Consider the following 21,661-nt stretch of genomic DNA (forward strand, 5'->3'; position numbering starts at 1 on the left):
TCTTCATCACTTCTTTCAACACATTCATCTCATTTACAGACCTGGCCCAGACATAAAGAGTCAGAATGGAAAGTCATTCCCATTTTGCATCTTAGGGAAATATATAATCAAAATACACCATCATATAACAATTTAAAAAGAAAGGGTAACGAGAAGCCGGCCACCTTGTAACTCATTAAGTTACAATGAAGCATCAGACACAGGATACAATAAATGGCTGTTAATAAACACATAAACACAGCATTTTGAACCACTTCAACTGTCCTCTCATCCTCTTTGGTACTTTGGTTGGCCTTGTGTTCATCCATCCTTCCACAAAGCTTTGAAATGGCCTCCTAGAGGCAACATACATCGTCACAACTTAAGTACACACACAAACACACTTGCACACAGGAATCGCAATTATGTGTAGCTCTCTTTGGGTGTGTGTGTGTGTGTGTGTGTGTGTATGTGAGTGTGCATGTAATTTCAGTTCAAGGCTGCCATCACAGCAGGCACCAATCTGTGTGAGCAGTCAAGCAGCAAATCCATCAACTGTTCCTCAGGCAACACACACACACACACACACACACACACACACACACACACACACACATGGTGACAGATACTGTATGAATACAGTCTCTGCCCTGTTTTTCTTCTTCTATCATTACTCATCTCTTCTCTCCCTCTCTCTTTCAATTTCAATTAAATTTTCACCTCAGTTTTCTTCATTAGCATCACAGATGAAACAATATTTGTAACGTTGAGTTGAGCTCCATACATACATATTTGTGTGTGTGTGTGTGTGTATGTTTTTTGACTCTTCTCTGTGAAGACCCTCCACCATGCAATCATTGACAGTGCTCGGGTGTTTGGAAGATATATTAAAACAGCTATTGAAAGACTTTTGAACCAGTGTAAAGAGGACAGTTAGGTTGGGGTGAAATTATGTGTAAGTTGTTACAGAGAATGGCAAAAAGTCATTTCAACTTTCATTTTGGTTTTCATTGCTGGTTCCAGCTGTTAAATCAGCCTCACAATAAAACAAGAAATATAGAAGTGAATCCCCATTAAATCCATTTTTTCTCATTACATTCATTTACTCTTAGCAAGACAATTTTTTTCATCCAAACACTTTTCAAATAATCCATGTGAGGCAACAGTTTATTCATAATGTTGGTCCGACAGCTACATAACCTTTATCATGCCCCCAGGGATATTATTGATTAGGCCAAGTGCATACAAAGAAAAATTGGCAGTATATCCCTTTAGGCAGGTGGAGGAAATACAACCGGAGTGCTATAGACAAGGCTGTAAGTAGGGCTGGGTATTGTTTAAAAAATTACGATACCAGTACCAATCCAAGTACCCTTAAAGTGATATCGATACCACCACAGATGGGTTGTAGCTGCTGTGGCAGTGGGCCAATCACATGTCGCATGAAATCGGAAAAAAACGCCTGCTTTGATTGGCTGTGAGCAAGTCTATACAAATAGTCATATTTTCTAGCTCTGGGTGCAAAAAGGATCGATTGCAGGTATCGTTTGAAGGGAGACGTTTCAATACTACTTAGTATTGCTTTATTTCGGTCGAGACCTTAAAGGTATTGAGTACCGAGTTTCAAAACAGCCTTCCATGTATAGGAATTTCACTAATATTGGAAGTCTGCACGCAAAAGTTTCCTTTCATTGCCGACATGCTCTCAAGTAGCAAATCAAACACTGGATGGATGTAGTGTATTTGGGTTTAGTGTTGGAGTTTGTGTCCTGTTAAAAGACCTGAGCTTAATGTTCACATCTTTAAAAAATAATTCATAAAAACGCTCTTTCCCAAACCTTAAACCTGCATTAATTGACGTTTTAATCCAAAAGTACAACATTTACATATAACTATACAACACTAGCATTCATTTAAAGTTTTGTTTCTGTCCACCCAACAAATTCATGTCCAATACTCTATACTGTTGTTAGCTCCGTTTTGGTCTCCACCATCTCCTGAGCAAAATATCTAGCATTTTAGCTTCTAAATGCTCAGCTATGTTCGCTAGTTACTCTTTAATTCTGACTGTCTGCTGCTTGGTGCTGAGCAGGTATCTTACAGTAGGTTTAGTATAGCTTGTTTTTTCTCTGAAAGCAGCCAGAAACAAGACTGATGACAGCAGTGAGAGTGAACCAAAATGAACCGAATGATTCTTTTGCACGTTGTCTCGATGCTTTTAATGTTTTATGTAAAGCACTTTGAATTGCGTTGTTGCTGAAATGTGCTATATAAATAAACTTGCCTTGCTAACACTCTGTAGAGCTGTGGGGAACTTCAGAGTTTGGTGTTAATTATCTGCAGTGTAGTCACTACAAGCAACAACCTTCACATTAAATATCCACTTGATCTAAAACAAATATACTGATTAAAGCAGCTTTAAACACATCATATTTAATTATCAACATTTTGGCATTAAACTTAATCATCCAAAATGGGAGTTTTATTGTCTAGTGATAGGATTGTTTTATCTATTTATATTGGACTGTATTGTACTGTACATATTGTGTCCGTCAGCTTCCATCACTGCCTGATGAAGCAGTGGTATTTTGACATATTATGCGTTAAAGTCACCGAGATGTGATGTTTTCTTGGATCAGGCTTGTCAAACATTGTTTCAGTTTTTCATAGTGAACAGCCTCAGCCTGTTCATACATGGATTACTGGAAGACTTAGGTAGAGATACCAGACAGATGGTGACAACAGACATATCCTGGACTTCATGTCTAGGTCTGTTAAGTTCCCTTACTGCCTTTAAAAAAATCTTTTGATGAGTAACTGAAGAGAACCAAGAGTCGTGTGTGTCGGAAGCAGCTTTACTTTTGCTCTTCTTGATTACAACCCAAAAGACTTTACTGACCAGATTGTGGCACAAATACATGTTACTTTAAAAAAATGTTTATTCTGTTATAGAAACAGGAGCAACTGGTGTTTCATCAGGATGCATCCCACTGTTCCTTCAAACAGCTTTATTTTGGCATATAAAGGGCAGAATAAAAAAAAGTGATGGTCTTAACACATCTCAGTAAACTTCCTGAATAATTATTTGAAAATTAGGTACCTGGCTGTAGAATAAAGTAGCACAGTTGAAAGTCTAGATAATGTTTTAAATCCCTGTCCATGCCGGCAAGAGAACTACTGAATCATGGTTATAAAAAACCTCATAAAACCAAAAAATGTCCATGTTTTTAACATTAGAAAAATCTCCCCAAGGTTTGCTAAAACATCCTGGAAAAATGATAGAACATGACCTCAGTGTCCACAATGGTAGCTACTATGTCCCTGCACAGAAACATTCAACTGTAAGTGGGGACTTATTTATGAGACAAAAGCATGTTACCTTGCACTTACTTTTACTGAAATAATGATTTTCTAGGAATCTGCTGCACTAAATCCAAATTGATTGGAGATGGCTAGACAGTGTTTCACGTACACAGTCCAACTGCTTCTCAATGTGCCACAGAAGTAATACCATTTGGTGGATGCTTTCATCCAAAGCACCTTGTTGTTTGATGAGCTCTTACATTTTAACTCTGGGAAACAAATCACTGCCCCTGGTGGGTTAGCCCACATTGTCGATCAGATATTTGGCAAGAAATCAAGGTGGGAAAAAAACATGAACAGAGAGTCTGCTCCTTTTTTTTTCTCCTTTTCTTTTTTTTAAAGCGGGGCTGTTCTCGCTTGTCATTAGTGCTGGAGATTCTGGATATGATCCTGGGAATACTGGACTCCCTCTGAAGCCTGGAGACCTGAGCCTGGAGCCAACATAGGAGAACACATGATTTAAGCCTGTCTGATTCCATTTCTTTATTCACTGTCTCATTACTGGATGTTTACAACACAGAATACCTCTTTTATTCAACGAGTGAAAGTCTCCAATGGATTGTGAGTAATATACAGAAATATGCAGGGTAAATTTAATACATTTGGCAGTACTCTCTTTTTTTTATAGTTGTTCATATAATTCCTTCATTTGCCAAAAGATAAAATTATAAAAAACTCTAAGCATGAGACTAGGCTATATTTCCAGCACTGATATATTTGTGTTTTTTTTTGTAGCATTGTGTGAAGTTAAAGGAAAGCAGGAGTGTCTTTTCCCTCTCAATGGGATTTTCAGTTGAGTGCTCTAGCCTATTTTATTTTGGCAACATAAACAGCATGTGTTGTGAGGAACAAGATGAAAAGAGACGAGTACGTGTGTGAAAGCATTACATCTGGCTCGCTTTCCCTTCTCTTTTCTCAGGAATCAGCCATCAGCTGTCGAAAAAAATAATTTAATGCCGTCGCCGGTGCCAAATTAAAATGTGACGCCAGCTGGTGCAGACTGACAGACGAGCGTTCTGCTGGACATTATAAGATACATTTCTATGAGGTTTACTTGACGTTAAGACATGTTAACTTCATCCAGGAGGGAATTTGTTCATATTTTAGCTTAACTTCAGATCTGATCTGATGAATGACTCATTTGATGGATGTTCAATTACCATTTTCAGACATCTCTATGTGAAAAAGTTCTTCATCCACTTGTTAAAAGCTATATTTGTATGTTTTATTCATGTGTATTTCTATAAAGTCTTATATCCACTTCAGCTCTTATTACTAACTAAATATTCTTCTTATCTTATGTTTCCTCATTCATACATTTATAATCTCTTTTCAGCTCCATGTAACAATGCAGAGGAGCTAAAAAACAGTATAAACTTAATTAAAGACAGTTTCCTCTTCAGCGTCTCAAATGGGTATGTTTCTGGTCTCAATACATGAGCTTTCATTTTCTCTGTTTTTTAAATTTATGTATGTGTATGCCTGTGTCAATGTTGCATAACACAGATAAGACTAAAAAAAAAAAGAAGCCCGTGTCAGAGTTTCAGGCTCCAGCGGAGGCTTTGGTGTCTGTTTATTTTGGTTGATAAAATCACAAGCACATCAGGGGGAAATGAAAGCCTTTACAGCCTTGACAAAATGATCTGTTGGTTTGATACGTCCAGTGGGCCTCGCAACATCCGCATGACACCCACATACATACTTAAAGGCTGCAGCAGCTAAGCTAGCAGCCGCACTGGCTTTCAGGTCGACTCGCATATCTGCCGGTGTTCACGGTTGGCACTGTCGACAAAGTCGAGAGGGGAGCTGGCTGTAAGCAAATCATGTCTTTTTATATTACACCAGGGAGATACCAGAAAAAGACTGTTGAATTCAGTTCAGCTCAGTCATGTAAGAAGTAAAAGGCGATGACCTGAAAGGAAAGTAGATTGCTTCCAACTCTGGGTCACTGAAAACTTTGGATTGCATTGTTTTTAGCGTTTGCCGCTAAAAACAATGCGTTTTTAGCGTTAACCTTAAAGACTTTAGTCTTTAAGGTTGCTGATTGAAGGTTGTGTTTAGACATATAGACACAAAGCACTGCATTAAACTAACTAACTGCCACAACAAAAAAATGCAGAGTCACAAAATCATGTGATAAGCCTTCAGCCTTAGATCAGTTACTCAAAACTCAATTCAAAGGTAATGTTAATGTTTGTCTGACTAGCAAGAAGCATCATTTGGCAGTAACTGAGATTTTTTTTTTTAAATGAAAATATGTTCAATAGTAACCACTCATTTGAATGTCTCGCTCACACCACTTTGATCTATTATGGCTTCCTTTGATTTTAATTAAATGAAACAGGATTCAATTAAATAATAGAATAGAGATGTCCATGTCAATTACAGGCAAATGTTATGTAATTTAATTTGTTTAAATAGTCAAACACAAACATTACTAATCTATACAGTCGGTTCCCATCTTCTGGTGAATGTTTGAGTTTCACTGAGCAGAGTCTGACACTAGAAGGCTGCTTTCACATTCATCTGCTGAAAGTGGAAAGATTCAGCTCATAGGAAATCTGATTATAAGGGGCGGGTCTACGAGCCTGATTTGTGACATCACAACTGTGATGCGTTCCAATATTCAAGTGTGATGTGGAAATGTGAAGCCTGCAGTCCACAAACACTGAGAATTATCTTTACAATGAAGTAGGAGAGCAGTTAAACTTCTGAAATGAAATATATTTGCATTATTTATAGATTCTGGAGTTTTTAATGAGGGCGAAAGAGGCAATGTCATTTTGAGGATTTTAAGAAGATAATTAAACTTGAAATTGAAAAACTGTATCAGACAAAAAATAGTCTGCTTATTGTCCCAGAGTATTTTTGTATTTCTCAATACATATCTGGACATGATCTTCAACACATTTGATTTAGCTGTATTCAAGAATTAGTCTGTATGTCTATGTCAGTACATTTGGTCACACAACAGGTTCCAATACTGAAAAAGTTTAATAGTAGTGCAGTAGTAAATCTTTTTATTTAAATTCACACCATGCATTGTACCTTTACATGCACCTTTACTCTAAAATCAATTTCCTTTAAGATGTCCTTTTCTGTCATGATGGCATGATGTGAGAGCTCCAGTCTGCTGCAGGTTAATCAGGACACTGGATGTGGTAGCAGGTCATGGCTGGAGTTTACTGTCCTCACTGCTCCTGCTCAGCATCTCTCTTTAGACGGAGACTTTTCATGTTTAACCTCGACTTGAGTGAGCGGTGTGTAGGTACCACCTGTTTGTATTGATTGCATCCTGAAGGCTCCTTTATGAACTCCCCAACCTCCGCTGGGCTTAAAGAGAGTACGTCTTAAAGAACAAGATGGATCTGATTTAATATTTCATTGTAGGTTTTTAGGAAATATATTAACAGGATAGTGAAAATCTGTACATTTTACACATGGATGGATTTTATATTTTATATTACACTGTCTTTACCCACACAACAACAGTAATACAACCACAGGGATTTGAACTATAACTTTTGAATATAACATAAAGGCTGTAGCATCTAATGAACACATTAATGTCATCTCTTCAGCTATGTTTCTGTGAATTATGTATTTATACAATTAGAGAAACATACATAACACATGTTGTTTTTAAGCTTATGATGTTTTTTAGAGGAAATATCTTACATTTTGTACAGTTTTAGGCTAAATCTAAACCATAATAAAACACACAGTACCTGAAAGTGTAGAGATGGCTTAAAACTAACATTTAGAGCATAATGAAGGGAGATCATTTTTGCTGATAATACAGTAGAACAGTTCATTAAAAAACAAAGTATTACATTTTGCACTGGGGGAATTCATGACCTCAGTATTTCTACAATCCTGGCTACAGCCCTGCATATATAAATGTTTGATTAAAGTCTTCTGTCAGAATTATGTTTGCTGGTTATGTAGTATTAAAACATATTGACTTATTTAGGTGGTATATGATAGTGCCCACATATTGATTACATTGATATATTATTTATACATAGGGATCTGTCTCATTCCTCATCATTTCAGAGGAATCTGATATTAGCATCTTATAATCATTATGCTCTCCTCCATGTGGTCTCTTAAAGCCTCCAGGATCCATCTGTTTTACACTGTACGGCTCAGTTTGGATTGTGTCACCATTAATTAACCAGCAGGAATTCAACATAAGGAGGACAATCAACAGACAATAGACAGTTACAGCTTTTTCTTTCTTTCTTTTTCTTCTTCTTCCAATCGCTTCTGCTGGAAAACTGAATTGATCAGCCTCCGAAGACAATGGAGCGGGTGGCGTCGAGCCAGACAGGGCTCAGATAAACAGCAGCCGGCGGAGGCAAGATGTAACCGAGTGTGAGGCGAGCGAGGATCCTGCTGAAAAACAGCAGTTGCAGTCAAGCTTTCATAGGTATATATGACCAAAGAACGGAGTGAAAATATGCAGAATTAGGACGGTGCTGACTGTGAAGTGAAGATGTGGAGGCCATCTGGGCTCAGTTCATCTGTCATCTTATCATCTGCCTTCAGCTCACTGGTTCTGCCCTCCACTTGGCAGGGCTTCCTACCGCACAGCTGGCTTTACAATCTCTCTCTCAATTACTAACACTCTCTCCTGTGTGTGTGTGTGTGTGTGTGTGTGTGTGTGTGTGTGTGTGTGTGTGTGTGCATATTTTTACGTGTGCTCGTTTATCTGACTTAGCAGTATGTGTAAAGCAATGATATATGGAGATTTATGAAATGATTGTTATTCCTATATTCCACTTTACACATATACAACAATTTGACCCATTAACAAGGTATTACTGCATCATTGTGCCAAAAGTGGAGGTATACCATTCATACATCCAGTGATAACCAGCGTGATGGTGTAATTAGTCCAGATAAAAATACAATATCGACAAACACACACTGTACATTTATTGTAAATGGTGGTTTGTGTGTGTGTGTTTATAAATTATGAATTTAAAGTCAGAAAAATAAAACTTTTTCACCTTTTGACAAGCGCAGTGGTAGATGAATTCCAGTATTCAGCAAAGTGTGTGTGTGTTTGTGTGTGCGAGTGTGTGTATGCCCGGGGCAGTACTGTGAGGAAGGCTATAATAGGTTTCCATTGCTACATATGTAGTGTAATGCTCCCTGGCAGCAGCAGGAGTGACAGTGTTTGAAGAAGTGTTTCACATTAGAACTCGTAGCACACTTGATGCACCTGACTGGCATGTACACACACACACACACTACTTAACCTGTCTGCGTTTTTAACCGGCCTACATGTATGCGTTATTGATCACGAATGTCAGCACATTCATCTCTGATGTGTTACATTAAAGGAAAGCTGAAATCAATACTCTCAAGACTATTGATTTCTCTTTCAGCAGGTTTGCGTTCCAGCAGTTTAATTATTGTGGCTAAATAACTAACAAATAAACATCTTTTATTCTCTGGTACGCTTGAAGTACGCTTGAAGATGTTTTATCACCAGCACCTGCTTTAAGGTATGTTTTCAGAGTTGATATGGTGACTTTAAAAGTTCTGATCTGACCCGGGCCAAACAAACTGAATGACAGATGTTAACAACCCAGTGTTCAAATATACTCCTCCAAACATGCTACTGGTAAATGTAAGCTAAAAAGCCGCTAACACTAGCATTTAAACAGCTAGGCGTCATAGCAAAATCAATTCAGAGCTGCCAAGCCTCATGCGTTGACTGTGAGACTCATGTAATTAACACAGATCTCGCAATCTCACGCTACACTTGCCTTTTCTCACGCTAACTACTCCTCTTCGCGTCCTCCGATGTGAAATTTGAAAGGTTAATGCAGCACTTTTCACCGACTGTCCGTGAACGTACCAATCATTATCTGTTTGATTTGAAAGCGTTCAACAACAAATCACTGTCGTACACGTTCCAGTGGAGCTGGTCACTGGTCCATTACTTCTATTTGCACACACCTGAGAGACTAATTTGCAGAGTGTCATATGATGGGAGTGACCTTTCTTTTACTATGTTTGAAAGAAAAATATGTGTAATATTTGGAGTTTAGTGGGTCAATTTAACATAAATAAGGCTCATTTTATTGTGAATGAACTACTACTACTACTAGCACTAAAATACTCCATACTCAGCAGCACTGTTGGCTCATGTCAGTAGATACAATCACCAGATTTGCTCGAACATTAAATGGCAAACTTTAAAAGTTTAAATTGCTAGTTTGCTAACCGTTTTTAAGACAGGAGTCAATGGTACAAATATGTCTCTACAATAACTTGCTAAGCTAGCTAGCTAGCTTGTTTGTAGCTGTTATGTAGCTAGTATTTCAGTGGTTAGCAGTGGTAGAAGCTGACTCAAGTATTCTACACAAGTACACATTTGAGGTTTTTGTATTTAACTTGAGCTTTAAAAGGGTAAAATGCTTCAGTACCTCACATTAATGCCTCAGTAATAATATTATTTGAAGTTATGATATACAAGTTAAGTACCAAAAACCACCTCAATGTAGTTAGATCTCTTGTCTTAAGCTTCTCTCTGGTCTCTTCTGATTGGCTAACTGTTTTCTGAGTGGCACACGCCCAGGCCAATAGGTAGTGAATTGCAGACTACTGTAGCAAAAATGTACACAGTAAATTGCAATCCTCTGCGCCACTCTGTGTAAGTTGGGGTTAAGCTAAGTTAGCTAAGCTAGTTAGAGAAACTAGCACAACCATAAACTACAGCAAAATGCAGCAGAGACTCTCAAACTGAGCTGAAATGAAACAAGTACATATATATTATTATTATAATAATAAAAATATTTTGTTTCCAACGGTAGTCCAACAGGAAAAGTGTGCATGTCTCTGTGTACCGAGCGTTTTGATACTTTCACAGTATTTATAGCACCTACACCTGCTTTATAATCAAAGACATGGAAATCTCCCTTTCTACAATATGGGATCTTTTACACCTTCAGGGAGTATTTTCACAGTATGGCATTGCTACTTTTATATCAGTAAAGAGTCTGAATACTTCCTCCACCACTAGTGGTTGGTTCACCAGCTACATAGTTTGCCAACTAGCTCTGAAAATACTGCGGTAACAACATCATCAATCTTCCAGCACGACCTATTTTTCAAGTCGACTGTCGAAGTGTTTCTACGGTCTGTGTTTATATCAGCCACTCTACTTTAATGTGTAGACGTTAGCTGTAGCTGCAGTAAAAGGTGCCATTTTTGCTTGAGTTTAGCAAGTCGAGTTAGTCTGAAGACATTTTTCAGAGTGCTACAGAGCTGAGAACGACAGCAGATATTAGAGGAAACATTCAATTTTAAGTATGTTTACTCCAAAAACCTTCTATTAAACTTGAACTGAGCTGACTTGTCAACCTACAGTATAAAAGCAAAAAAGTTACTATTATTATTATTATTGACCATGAATGGAAGCACATTCACCTTTTTTTTCCTCCGAGTTATACTGTATTGTTGAAGTCAGTGTATTGATTTCTGACTTTGGTGCCACATAGTGAATAGTATTATGACATTTTAAGCCAGCACTCATCCCAGTTATGAATATAATGAACCTGTAAATCAAGTGGCACTTGTTAAAAATCATCTGTATTCAACAGTAACAATGACACTAATTAAATGTACATTACTGTTAGTGCTACAGTATCACTCCTACTTAACGCTCCTGCTTTAGTCAGTGAGTACTTCCCTTACCAGTGCTATGACTACTAAAATAATTAGAATACAAAGATAAATCCATATAACTCTAGGCGCCGTTCCTCACCAGAGTATAGCCTACATGATGAAATATGCACGTAGGACATAATGAAGAAAACACAGAGAGGCAAAGATTTTAAAGATTACAGAGCAGATATGTTATAAAAATGAATGTACATTGTGGTGGGGTGGGTGGCTGTGTGTGTGTGTGTGTGTCTGTGTGTGTGGTAGCAGAATAACGATTGGTATGTGGGTGAGGTTGTCAGAGCAAGATTTTTTTTATAATGTGTGTGTCTGTATGGATGGTTTGAGGAGTGTGGGTGAGAGAACGAGCGAGACAGTGTGTGTGTGTGTGTGTGTGTGTGTGTGTGTGTGTGTGTCTGTGTGTTGCTTTCCATGGGGGATATAGCCAGTGGAGCGCTTGCAGCATCTCTAGTCCCAGAGTCCCTGCGGATATACACGCGCGTGTGTGTGTATGTGTGTGTGTCTGGTGTTCAGTAGATTGGGCTGCAGAGTGAATGGGCTCATTAGCGATAGCAGAGTAACACATGGCCTGGGGCACACACAGACACACGGCACACTCTCTCTCTCTCTCTCTTGCTGTCTGTCTGTCTCTCTCTCTCTCGCTCTCTCTCTCTTTCTCTCTCTCTCTCTCACACACACACACACACACACAGTCACACTCCAGACTTGCATACTAATGCGCTCAGACTGTGAACACAACGAGCCTCATTTATAAAAGATTTTTATATTCTTATGCTCCAGTCTGGGCTTTACAACCAATTCCAAGCAAGAGATGAACTTATGAAAATTTGATCTCGGTGCCAAAAATCAGCTGTTTACAAGAATTATCTCCAATCTTCTGCGATGTTACAAATGCAACGAACATTTTTCTAATGATTAATTAGGTGACGCGTTTCTCAAAGATGTTAACAATAATATATCCAAGTGTGTCGGCCACACAGCATGTGACTGTGGGGAATACTGGAGGATTCAACCTATCTGGCTGAACAATCTCCAAAATTATTTTTCCCATGCGTAAAGCCTGTATTAAGATGAATACAATAGCACTGAGATCACTGTGCACATATTCTAGTGAAAGAAGTGGATTCAGATGTTACAGAGTGCTATCCTTCACTGCTTCTCAGAGCTTCTTAATTCCCAGACACTGACACTAATACAATCAAAGAAACTCTTCCAGCAGTAGATCCGGCCCCCTGCTGCATAATGATTGACAGGGACAGTCCTCCACCTCACATCCACTCACTTTGAACTGAGAGGAGCAAAGGAACAATCCTGACCCATCAACTCTACGTTTTACTCGTTATATACTCTTTATATTGTCTTTTCTCTGTCCCTGAGCGCCAGATTCTGTCATTTATGACCATTTCCTCTAAATAAAGTTAAGCAGCTGGACAACAGCAGTTTCTTACATGTTTGCCAACAAATGTGGCGTAGATAATGGTGTATTGATTTTAATTTTCAGGAATAAACTCACTACAGATGTGCCTTTTTTTGTATTCTTCTCTCTGCTTTAGCTGAGAACCAGCAGGTTGTTATTTGACCCTGATTTAGACCTTGTGAATTGAACTGCATGCAAAACATAGTTAGTGGTGAGGAGTCGGATCCCTTACTTTAATGAACATACTGATACCACAATGTTCATGTACAGTGAAACTCCACTGAAGTAAAGTACTTAATGTAGTGAAAGTAAAAAGCTCTCCTCATGCAGACTGGCCTCATTCAGAGTATTATATTATTGGATCATTAATTCTGATGCATGGACATACAGAATGAGTATAATTGTAATCATATTCTATAAAAAAAATGTCTATTTTAAATCTGACCCTCAGCTCAATAATATGTTTTTCTTCTTGTTATGTGACTGAGATGTTTGAGCTTCACTGTGCAGTATTATATATGTGCATGAAGGCTGTTTTCATACTCTGCTACTGAAGGTTTCTTTCTAAAGTCGTGTATCTTTGAGAAGGATCTGTGGAATCCTAACTAGTTTGGAGCCAATTCTGGTCCAAGTGTGATGTGGAAACTTGAAGCATCCAGTGCACAAACACTGAGAATTGACTTTGCAGTGAAGTAGGAGGTAATATGGTACAAAGAGTAGATGTCATTTGAACAATTTTCAAACAATTTTGGGAAATCTGAATATGAAGCAGCATAAATGGAAATACTCAAGTGATTCCAGAGCCAAATTAAGTTAATTGTTTTTTTTATCAACTGTGAATTGAAGACTTTACAAATCTGCTTACACAGTATTTTCATAACCCAAGACATTAACAATAATTAAAGATTTAAAAAAATAACATTCAGTGTAAAATGCTTGAAATACCTTCAATTGATATCCAGGTACAAGTCTCTTCTCACTTCTGAGTTTAATAAAAAGCCAATATTACAACCAGGGCAAAGCTTTTAATTTCAACAGCCTCCTTGATATTCACCCATATGTTCACCATATGCTCTCTGCTTTTGGATGAACCTCAAAATATTACATTTGTGTAAAGCCGTAATGAGACCTCAGTTAGTTAAAAAAAAGCATCTTATGAAAGTCTTAGTGATGGTTTTGCAGGTATGTGATCATGTATTTATGTTTCCTCCTTTGAGCTCGGTGGAGCTCAAGGTGATGGTGCGCCGCTTCATTCGGATGTGAAAAGGTTTAACCTTACAGCGCTGACTGTTGGGGACATCTGCTGCCTATTTTTAAACGTTACAGAGTTGAAGTGCAGGCTGGTGACTGAGGTTATCAAGCGGGGCACCTGCCATCGCAGATGTTTCAATGAATTAGAGCCTGTACACCGACTGGAAGGCTTCATAGCGACTGTATTTGCTATAACCTTCAAACACTTCTAGAAAGAAACTCTGATGCACACTGAAACATTTCAACAGCACACAGTAACCTTAGTTATTTCAGCTTTTTGATTTCAGGTGATTCAGTCCAAAGATTGCACCCTACTGATGCTGTAAAATAATACATCTGGATACTAGAGTCTGTCACTGGCTCTGCACTTCTACAGTCTCGGTGAAGTTTTCTGACCTTTCAACAACAACAATAACAAGAACAACAGCAGAAAAAGAGCAGAGAACCATCCAGCACTGATTGAATGTTTTTAGAGCAAAGAACATTTATTTATAGCTTGGGTTGAGATTGAAAGTCACACACTGTGTTGACTTTATATACTCTGTCAAACCCAGCAGGTAATATAGAAGGATGATGCTTCAGATGATGGTCTTAATGCAGACTAATAACATTTCTCAAAGCCAAAACAACAAGTAACAAGCCACATCTTACAAGACAGATGTGCAGCTGACATAAATGAAGCACAAACAGTATGGCTATTCGTCTTACCTTAAAGCTGCGCCTCTGGCTTTGGGCTTGTCAGACACCTGTCGATACACACAAACACACACACACACACATACACGTTGTGAGTTATGTTAACATATTCACTTTCAGTTTTGAGCACAGTTTCACAATTGCTTTACTGATGTCGTACATTTTGTCTGTGACACGAGAGCATGTGTGACCGACATATGATGACTGTCAGCAGGCATGCTTCTTGTCTCGCTGTTAAGTCTCACATGGGTTTGATGAATTCATGATATGGAAAGATGAAGGACGAAAGCTGCTTTTATTAATCTCTTTTCTACAGTTTACAGTTATTGATTAATTTATAAATCATGGTCATTTAGATTAAGTGCTGTATGAATAACCAATATGGCAAATGTAGTTAAGATTAAAACCTATACTGTCCATACCCAGTCTTCATGTAATATTTATACAGTTTCTGAAAATATATTAAAAATGTATAAATTCAGTTGTACAAACACAAATCAGGATGCGTGTGAAGAACATTAGAAGAAGAACATTAAAGATTGTGCAAAAGGTGTTGCATTAATACATATTCATGCTCTATATTTCCTTCAGTGTAATTTTCAACTGTTGCTTTTTAACCTCATATGAGACATATATTTCTAATTCTGTATGTTCATAAGTTTGCACCATTTTTTGGCCAAGAGTGCTGATCTGGGGATGTGAACACCCTTAAATTAGTGATGTGTAATCATTTATTTTTTATTTTAATCAAAACAGATTACAGCTTAATATGCATGATTCTCAACGAAAATGATTCCTCAGAGGGGAAGACAGACTGTTGATGTTTGGTACTATGAACATGTTGTCTGATGGAAAAACAACCTATATACTTAAATCCTGAAAAGCAGAATTTAAACAGAGGTTCTCTGTGTCCGCAGGATTCAGGGGTGATGAAGGATTTCATGTTTTATATCTTGTAATATGAGGATTTTAAGGCTACACTCTTTCATAAAATATGCCAAATGTCTTTCTCTTCTTCTAAACTAACTACAAATAATGATAGTAATTTTTCTTTTCTTTATGTGTATAAACTTTTCTCTATATGGTTAGTTAAGTTCTTCACAGGGATGAAAAACTACATTGCAAATGACAAACTTACAATTTTAACCGTAAATCGATAAAACTTGACACTATCTGGCTCCTTCCTCTCACCCTCTTAAAAATCCACTCCTCTGACCCTCACTTTTCTTCCCCCTGTCATCTCTCTTCCTCTCGCCCTCCTCATCGAGCCGAACCGGGGGTGATTAAAATGACAAAAAAACCCTCTCCATTTTCTCTTTATCTTCTTCCTTTATCCCTTCCCTCCCTTGTTTCCTGCCTGCCCTCTCTCTTCACCTCAGTCTCTGTTCACTCCTTTTTTCCCTTTCTATTCATACTTTTCCCCTCCTTTCAGTAAAAGAATGAGGTGATTAAGTGTTTCACTGAAGCTTTTCCTCCACCCCCCCCCTAACCCCACCTCTTTCTCTCTTCTTCTCCTCTCATCCTCTTTTCCTCCCTCTGTCAACTAAGAGTCAATTTTGTGCATGACTACATCGATTACAATAACAAAACAAAAACAGCAAACTCAATTCTGCAAATATCAGCCATTAATTCATCTTCAAGCACTGAAACGCAACAATTAAAATGAATTACTCGAGAGAAGAAAAAAAAAGAAAAAGAAAATAAAGAAAACAACCCCAAAAAAAACCCAGGATCTTTCTGGCCTCTGGCTTGTTGTTTCGCCCTCTCTCTAGGAATAAGATGATTAACTGGACCAGTGAAGTTTCTGATAGATCGATGCGTAGCTGCAGGCTACAACAACAAACTTCTTCAGATCTTTAGCTTTAGGAGACTTGCAGAGCTTATGGAGAGGATCTACGTGTGAATATATTTAGCTAGCTGGTGGCTTTACTCGGATTTAAATGAAGAACAACCCAAGCAGTATTTATTCACACAATCTCCTCTGGTACGGCGCGCCTGTAACACGGACCATTGTTCCCGACAAAGACGACGGGCTGTTTTACCGAAAGCAGGAACAATCTCGATCTTAAAAAGCATGCCAGACATAAAGCGCTCAGTATGTGATTTATGTTTATTTGTCAAATCTCCATATCCTCTTCCACCAGTCTTTTCCACTTACTCACGGGGTGCGAGACATCACAGCGTTTCATAACAGGCCCCGGCGATACAGTTTTTTTTTTTTTTTTACCAGGCTTTAAAACGCCCACGCACCATCTTGAACAGGAACTGAACAATGAATTCTTCGCTTGTCTGTACGGTGTCGCTTTACTTTGCGTTAGAGACTTTAGAAGGCATTCCTAACACCTGAACGCCTGGTTGAAGAAAAAAAATCCTCAATTTCTGATGAAACTCTTGCGCAGAGCTTGCAAATGAAAATGCAGCAGGATTTTAACTAGTGCAACAAAGAAAAAGAGTCTATATCCTAAATTTTAGCATTTTTCTATCAGCTGCCAGTTGGATTTAACACAACTAGTCCGCCAAAGACTTTTATGTTGGACATCTGTCAGCACATATCTTCTTGAGCCAAATGATGTTTTTATGTAACCTTGATTATTTCCTGAATTTATGTAATACGGAAATGAACAAATTTTTTCCTTTCCCACATGTCAACCAAGATATGGTATTTCTGTATTTACTCACCTGCCTTTAGGCCCATGTGGTAACTTTCACTCCCTCTATTTACTCCCTAACCTTAAGACCTTATTGATCGAGGCCTTTCCATACCTCGTGCATGCTTGTTTGCTATAGTTTGTGCTGACCGTCGAGTTCGCTCGGACCATCTGTTCCAAGTTATCTCTGTTTCAAGGTCGATTAGCGGGGCCGCTGCTCTCTGCTCGTGTCTCTGGATACATTCTGCTGCAGAAGATTGTGTACAAGCTTCTGTGCTGTGTTCGACCTGAGCTACAGTATGTTCCGATATGCAGTGCTAGAGCATAGTATGGTATAATTATCTCCAAATCTCAGGCGTGAATGTCTTTTATCAAGGTTGTTGGCTTCATTCAAATTTTTGACCCTTTTCGTAGTATCCTTGTCTCTTCTACAAACATCCACACATGCATCACTTTTTTGCTTTTTTCTTATTTATAAAAGGTTTTTGTCACTGTATATTTAAACCAGCCCCTGCTGCGATTTGAGGTCACATGATATCTGATAACTATGTGCTTCAGAAGCTTAGTGGTAAGACTTGTTGAAAAGTCGGCCTTGTTCACTTCATGACCAGGAAAGCTTTTCAATAGATGCTGACTCTTCGTGCTTAAGGAGATTATTACATTTTGTGAGCCTACATGAAAAAAACAGATGCTACTATTTATTACTGTGTATTACTTCTTTATCCATGACATTTGTGATTAGTCTGGTGATATTTTATATTTTTCTTAAAGTCAACAAATCTTATGAAGAGATCAAAATCATAATTGAATTAATCCAACCATCATGTAATGTCTGAGTAGTTAAAACTTGATACAGTTTATTCCCATTGCTGTCTAAAAACTATTAAACACACTCCTATGCCATAATGGGTGGCAGGTTCTTTCTTTACAATGAACATGGGTTCTCGGGTTTGTTTTGAATTGATCCCACATACGCATACATAATGCTGCTTTAAATACTCACTAGTGCACCAAATGTGTTTTACTCTGCAGCTTAAAAAAACCTAAAATACACTCCTGTTCAAGTAACATTAGCTAAAGACTACAGTGAAATTAGCTTTAAATACAACACTGACACTGAATGTTGATACAACCAGTTTATTTTCATATTAACTCTCCTTTTAGCTCCGTTTTGGTCTCTACAAACTCCTACGGGAAATATCTGGCTCTACAGCTGCTAAATGCTAAATGTTTACCGGCTAGCTGCTAACGTTGTCTGTCTGCTGTTTTGTGCTAGGCTGCTAGTGTACAGTAAGTTTATTTAGGAGACTTAAAACTGCTTTTGGAGACAAGGTTGGTGAGAGCAATGAGACTCAACTAAAATATTCAAATTGCAACCAAATCAATAAACTTAAAGATGCTAAAAATGCTCCTTATCCATCTTTCTTCTTTGTAGGTTAGCCACCATGAGCGACCCCTTTCACGTTAAACAGCCATTTGATCCATTGCTACAAATTGTGGTCTTTTCATGGTATTTGTTGAGAATAAATAAGACAAATGAGATAAATATTGAACCTTGCAGTACCAGCCTCAAACTTTAAAACTCTACAGCTAAAACAGACCTGTGACACATTCTCATGTTTAACATATTACATATGTCCCGCACTGTAAAAAAACACATAAACCGTACTTGTGTGGAAAAGCTGTCTAAATATTTTTACAGCCAGCTGAGCTAGTAGACATGACCATATTCCCCAGAGTGCTGGACGTTTTTACCAGCTGTGACTGTACTTTTATATAAAGACAAAGCTTTTAAAGGCTGACTTTGCTCCGACCAAGGTGATCTGTCATCACGAGCTTCCAGAGAGAAACGCAGAGATAGAGAGACAAAGGACAGTCATGCAATGGTAATTGGGTTGCTGTTTTTCTGTCAGTTTCTAAAGTCATTAGGAACATCTTTCTCTTTCACTCTATCTCTCACTTCCTCTCCTCTTTTTCCCTCTCTCATCCATCCCTCTTTTTCTCTGCTCTTTCTTTCAATTCCCTCCTCTCCTTCGTCTCTTTGCTCTGTGCCAAAAACATATTCATCATACTCTTCTGCTGCCTTCAGAGCGCTGTGCCACAGCATACTAATGACTGTGTGTATGTGTGTGTGTGTATGTGTGTGAGTGTGTGAGAGACACTGTCAGCATGTGTTTATATTTACGTGTTTGCTGGCGTAAATGCTTATGAATATAAGTCTGCATGACTACACTGAATGTGCTTGTATGTGTGTAATACATGCGTGTTTTGTGTGTTTGTTTGTTATGAATGTATGTGTATGTGTCTGTCTGTCTGTGTGTGTGTGTGTGTGTGTTGTGTTTCACTTCAGGCTATAAAGGCTTGATAATACACCGTGCACTCATTTGCTATAAGCCTGTTAACAGCATGCACGGAAAAATGCCACTGGATTCATCTCAGTCTCTCTCTCTCTCCGACTCTCTCACTCTCTCTCTCTTTGTCTCTCGCCCGCTCTTCTCCTTTTTTTCCCTTCCATCTTGCCCTCTCTTTATCTGCGCCTCTTGTCTGCGTTGTTATCAGTCTGTCTCGTCTGTCTTTGTCTTCCTCTCTTCCTTTCTTTCTCCCTCTCTGTCCCACTAACTTATTCACTTGTTTTCCTTTTTCTCACTTTCTCCTCTGTTCATTTCAGTTACTCTCCATATCCGTCTTGCACAGTCATTCAAAGAGAAAGAGACTGATAACAACACAGAAAGAATGTGTGGAGACTTAAAGGAGTGGCTCAACATCTTGGGAAATAATCATATTCGCTTTATTTCTTAGAGTGAGATGGGGGGGGGGGGGGGGGGGTTGTATGTTAAGTATAGAGTTGTGATGTGAAATAAGCTATAGATCCTCTCCCACTGCTGAGATGTTGAACTTTCAAAGCAAGAAAAGTCCAGGTGTAAATAACAACATTAACAATGTAATGCAGCCATCATTAATGTTATTAATTCCCCCTGCGCTTTTCCTGCTTTGACAATTAAAAATGTGAAAAGGGTGAACTTCGGGGACCCCTGCTTTTGACTGTAAAAATCCCATTCATTATTTCCATAGACAATGTTAGCTGACTCACAGCACTGTGGATTGCAACAAGGTGAATCATCCCGATGAATCATCACTCCAAAAGATTTAAAAAAATGTTAGAAAGTATCTGGTTCTTTGACAAAAAGTATAAAGTACAAGTCTGTGTACATAAAAACTTTGGGGGGAAATGTTAACTACAACTCCCAGGGTGTATTTCAGTAAGACACATCTAATCACTGTGCTGCTAATGGTGGGCAGGAGCTAAAGATTACACTGTTTAGAAAGCTTATATAGCATTGTACTCCTACAACATTGTGGGGCTCATAATGGACAGAACCACCATACGTTCCTCTTACATACTTTCTTCATCACAACATCATTATTCACAATGTAGCTATGCAGCTTGGCCGTTAAGTATTCTGGTCTTATGCTAATAGCGGCTTAAGTAGCCTCAAGTTGCTAGCCTCAAGCAGAGATGAGCAGTGTTCTACAGAGGTTTGGTAACCTCAAGTCTTTGCTTTAAGCTCTAGAATTAGGGTTAGTCTGGAGTCAGGACGTGGTAAACCAAGGTTAGCTTAGCATAGCATCCTGCTAGAAGCATGCATAAACAGCGAGCATGGCTCTGTCAAAACTGAAAATAATGTACTTATCAACACTCCTAAACCTGTTTAATTTACAGGTGGTATCTTGGTTATGTTAATCAATACATATCTAGTAAAAACACTAATTTGAGTTCATAGTTGTTTTAGTTGATTTATGTGTTCTTTTTTTAATGCTTGACTGCCAGATATTCTTGTGTGTTATGCTAATAGCAGCTTATGTAGCCTTGAGTTGCTAGCCTCAAGCAGAGATAAGGAATGCGCTACAGAGGTCTGGTAACCTCACTTCTTCCCCTGTAGTTCTAGGCCAATGCACTGGAGTGAGGTTAGCTTAGCATTGCATCCTGCTAGAGGCAGACAGAAATAGCTAACTTGGCTCTGTCCAAACTGAAAAAATATCAACACTCGTAAACCTGTTTAATTTACTGTTTGTATCTTGGTTATTTAAACCAATACATGTCGAATAAAAACACTAATTTGAGTTTTTAGATATAGCTGTGTGCTCATTTATATTTCTTCAGCCAACCTACCACAGCTTTAGACACTGAACAGAGCTACCAAGTAGACTGATAACCTGTTTTCTACTTTGCTTGTTGTCATTTTACATTTTTTGTTTATATATGCGATAAATAAATGAGATACAATGTGCAAATGAATAAGTTTTAGAGGTGTGAGTAGGCATGTTAGTGATGTTTGGACAGAACAGGCTTAGATTCAGGAAGGAAGTGTGAAAAGCTGGCCATCATAGAGGAGTGAGATGTAATTATTGTTTAATTACAGAGACGATAATACTTTCAGACACTCTCTCCTTGACGACATTCACATTCAGTAACAGTTCTGTGAATGAAAACAAGAGCTGGAGACAGAGAGGTGTACTCTGTGTACTTTCTCACCTTCACACACTTTGTTGTGTGAAGTGGGCGTGAATGTCAGATAGTCGCTTTCAGAAATATACAGACATTGTC

The 21,661-nt window shown here is 38.3% G+C and overlaps 1 protein-coding gene across 1 annotated transcript in view; it reads right to left on the minus strand.

Annotated features, from left to right (window-relative positions):
- Positions 1-21,661, minus strand: part of aff2 (AF4/FMR2 family, member 2) — a 155,979-nt gene that overhangs the window by 26,642 nt on the left and 107,676 nt on the right. The window contains exon 10 of the mRNA XM_062425359.1: positions 14,420-14,457. Within this exon, the coding sequence (XP_062281343.1) occupies positions 14,420-14,457 (38 nt within the window). The remainder of the gene's footprint in view (positions 1-14,419; positions 14,458-21,661) is intronic.

The sequence above is a fragment of the Scomber scombrus genome, chromosome 9, assembly GCF_963691925.1.
Source record: "Scomber scombrus chromosome 9, fScoSco1.1, whole genome shotgun sequence".
NCBI classification, from domain to species: domain Eukaryota; kingdom Metazoa; phylum Chordata; class Actinopteri; order Scombriformes; family Scombridae; genus Scomber; species Scomber scombrus.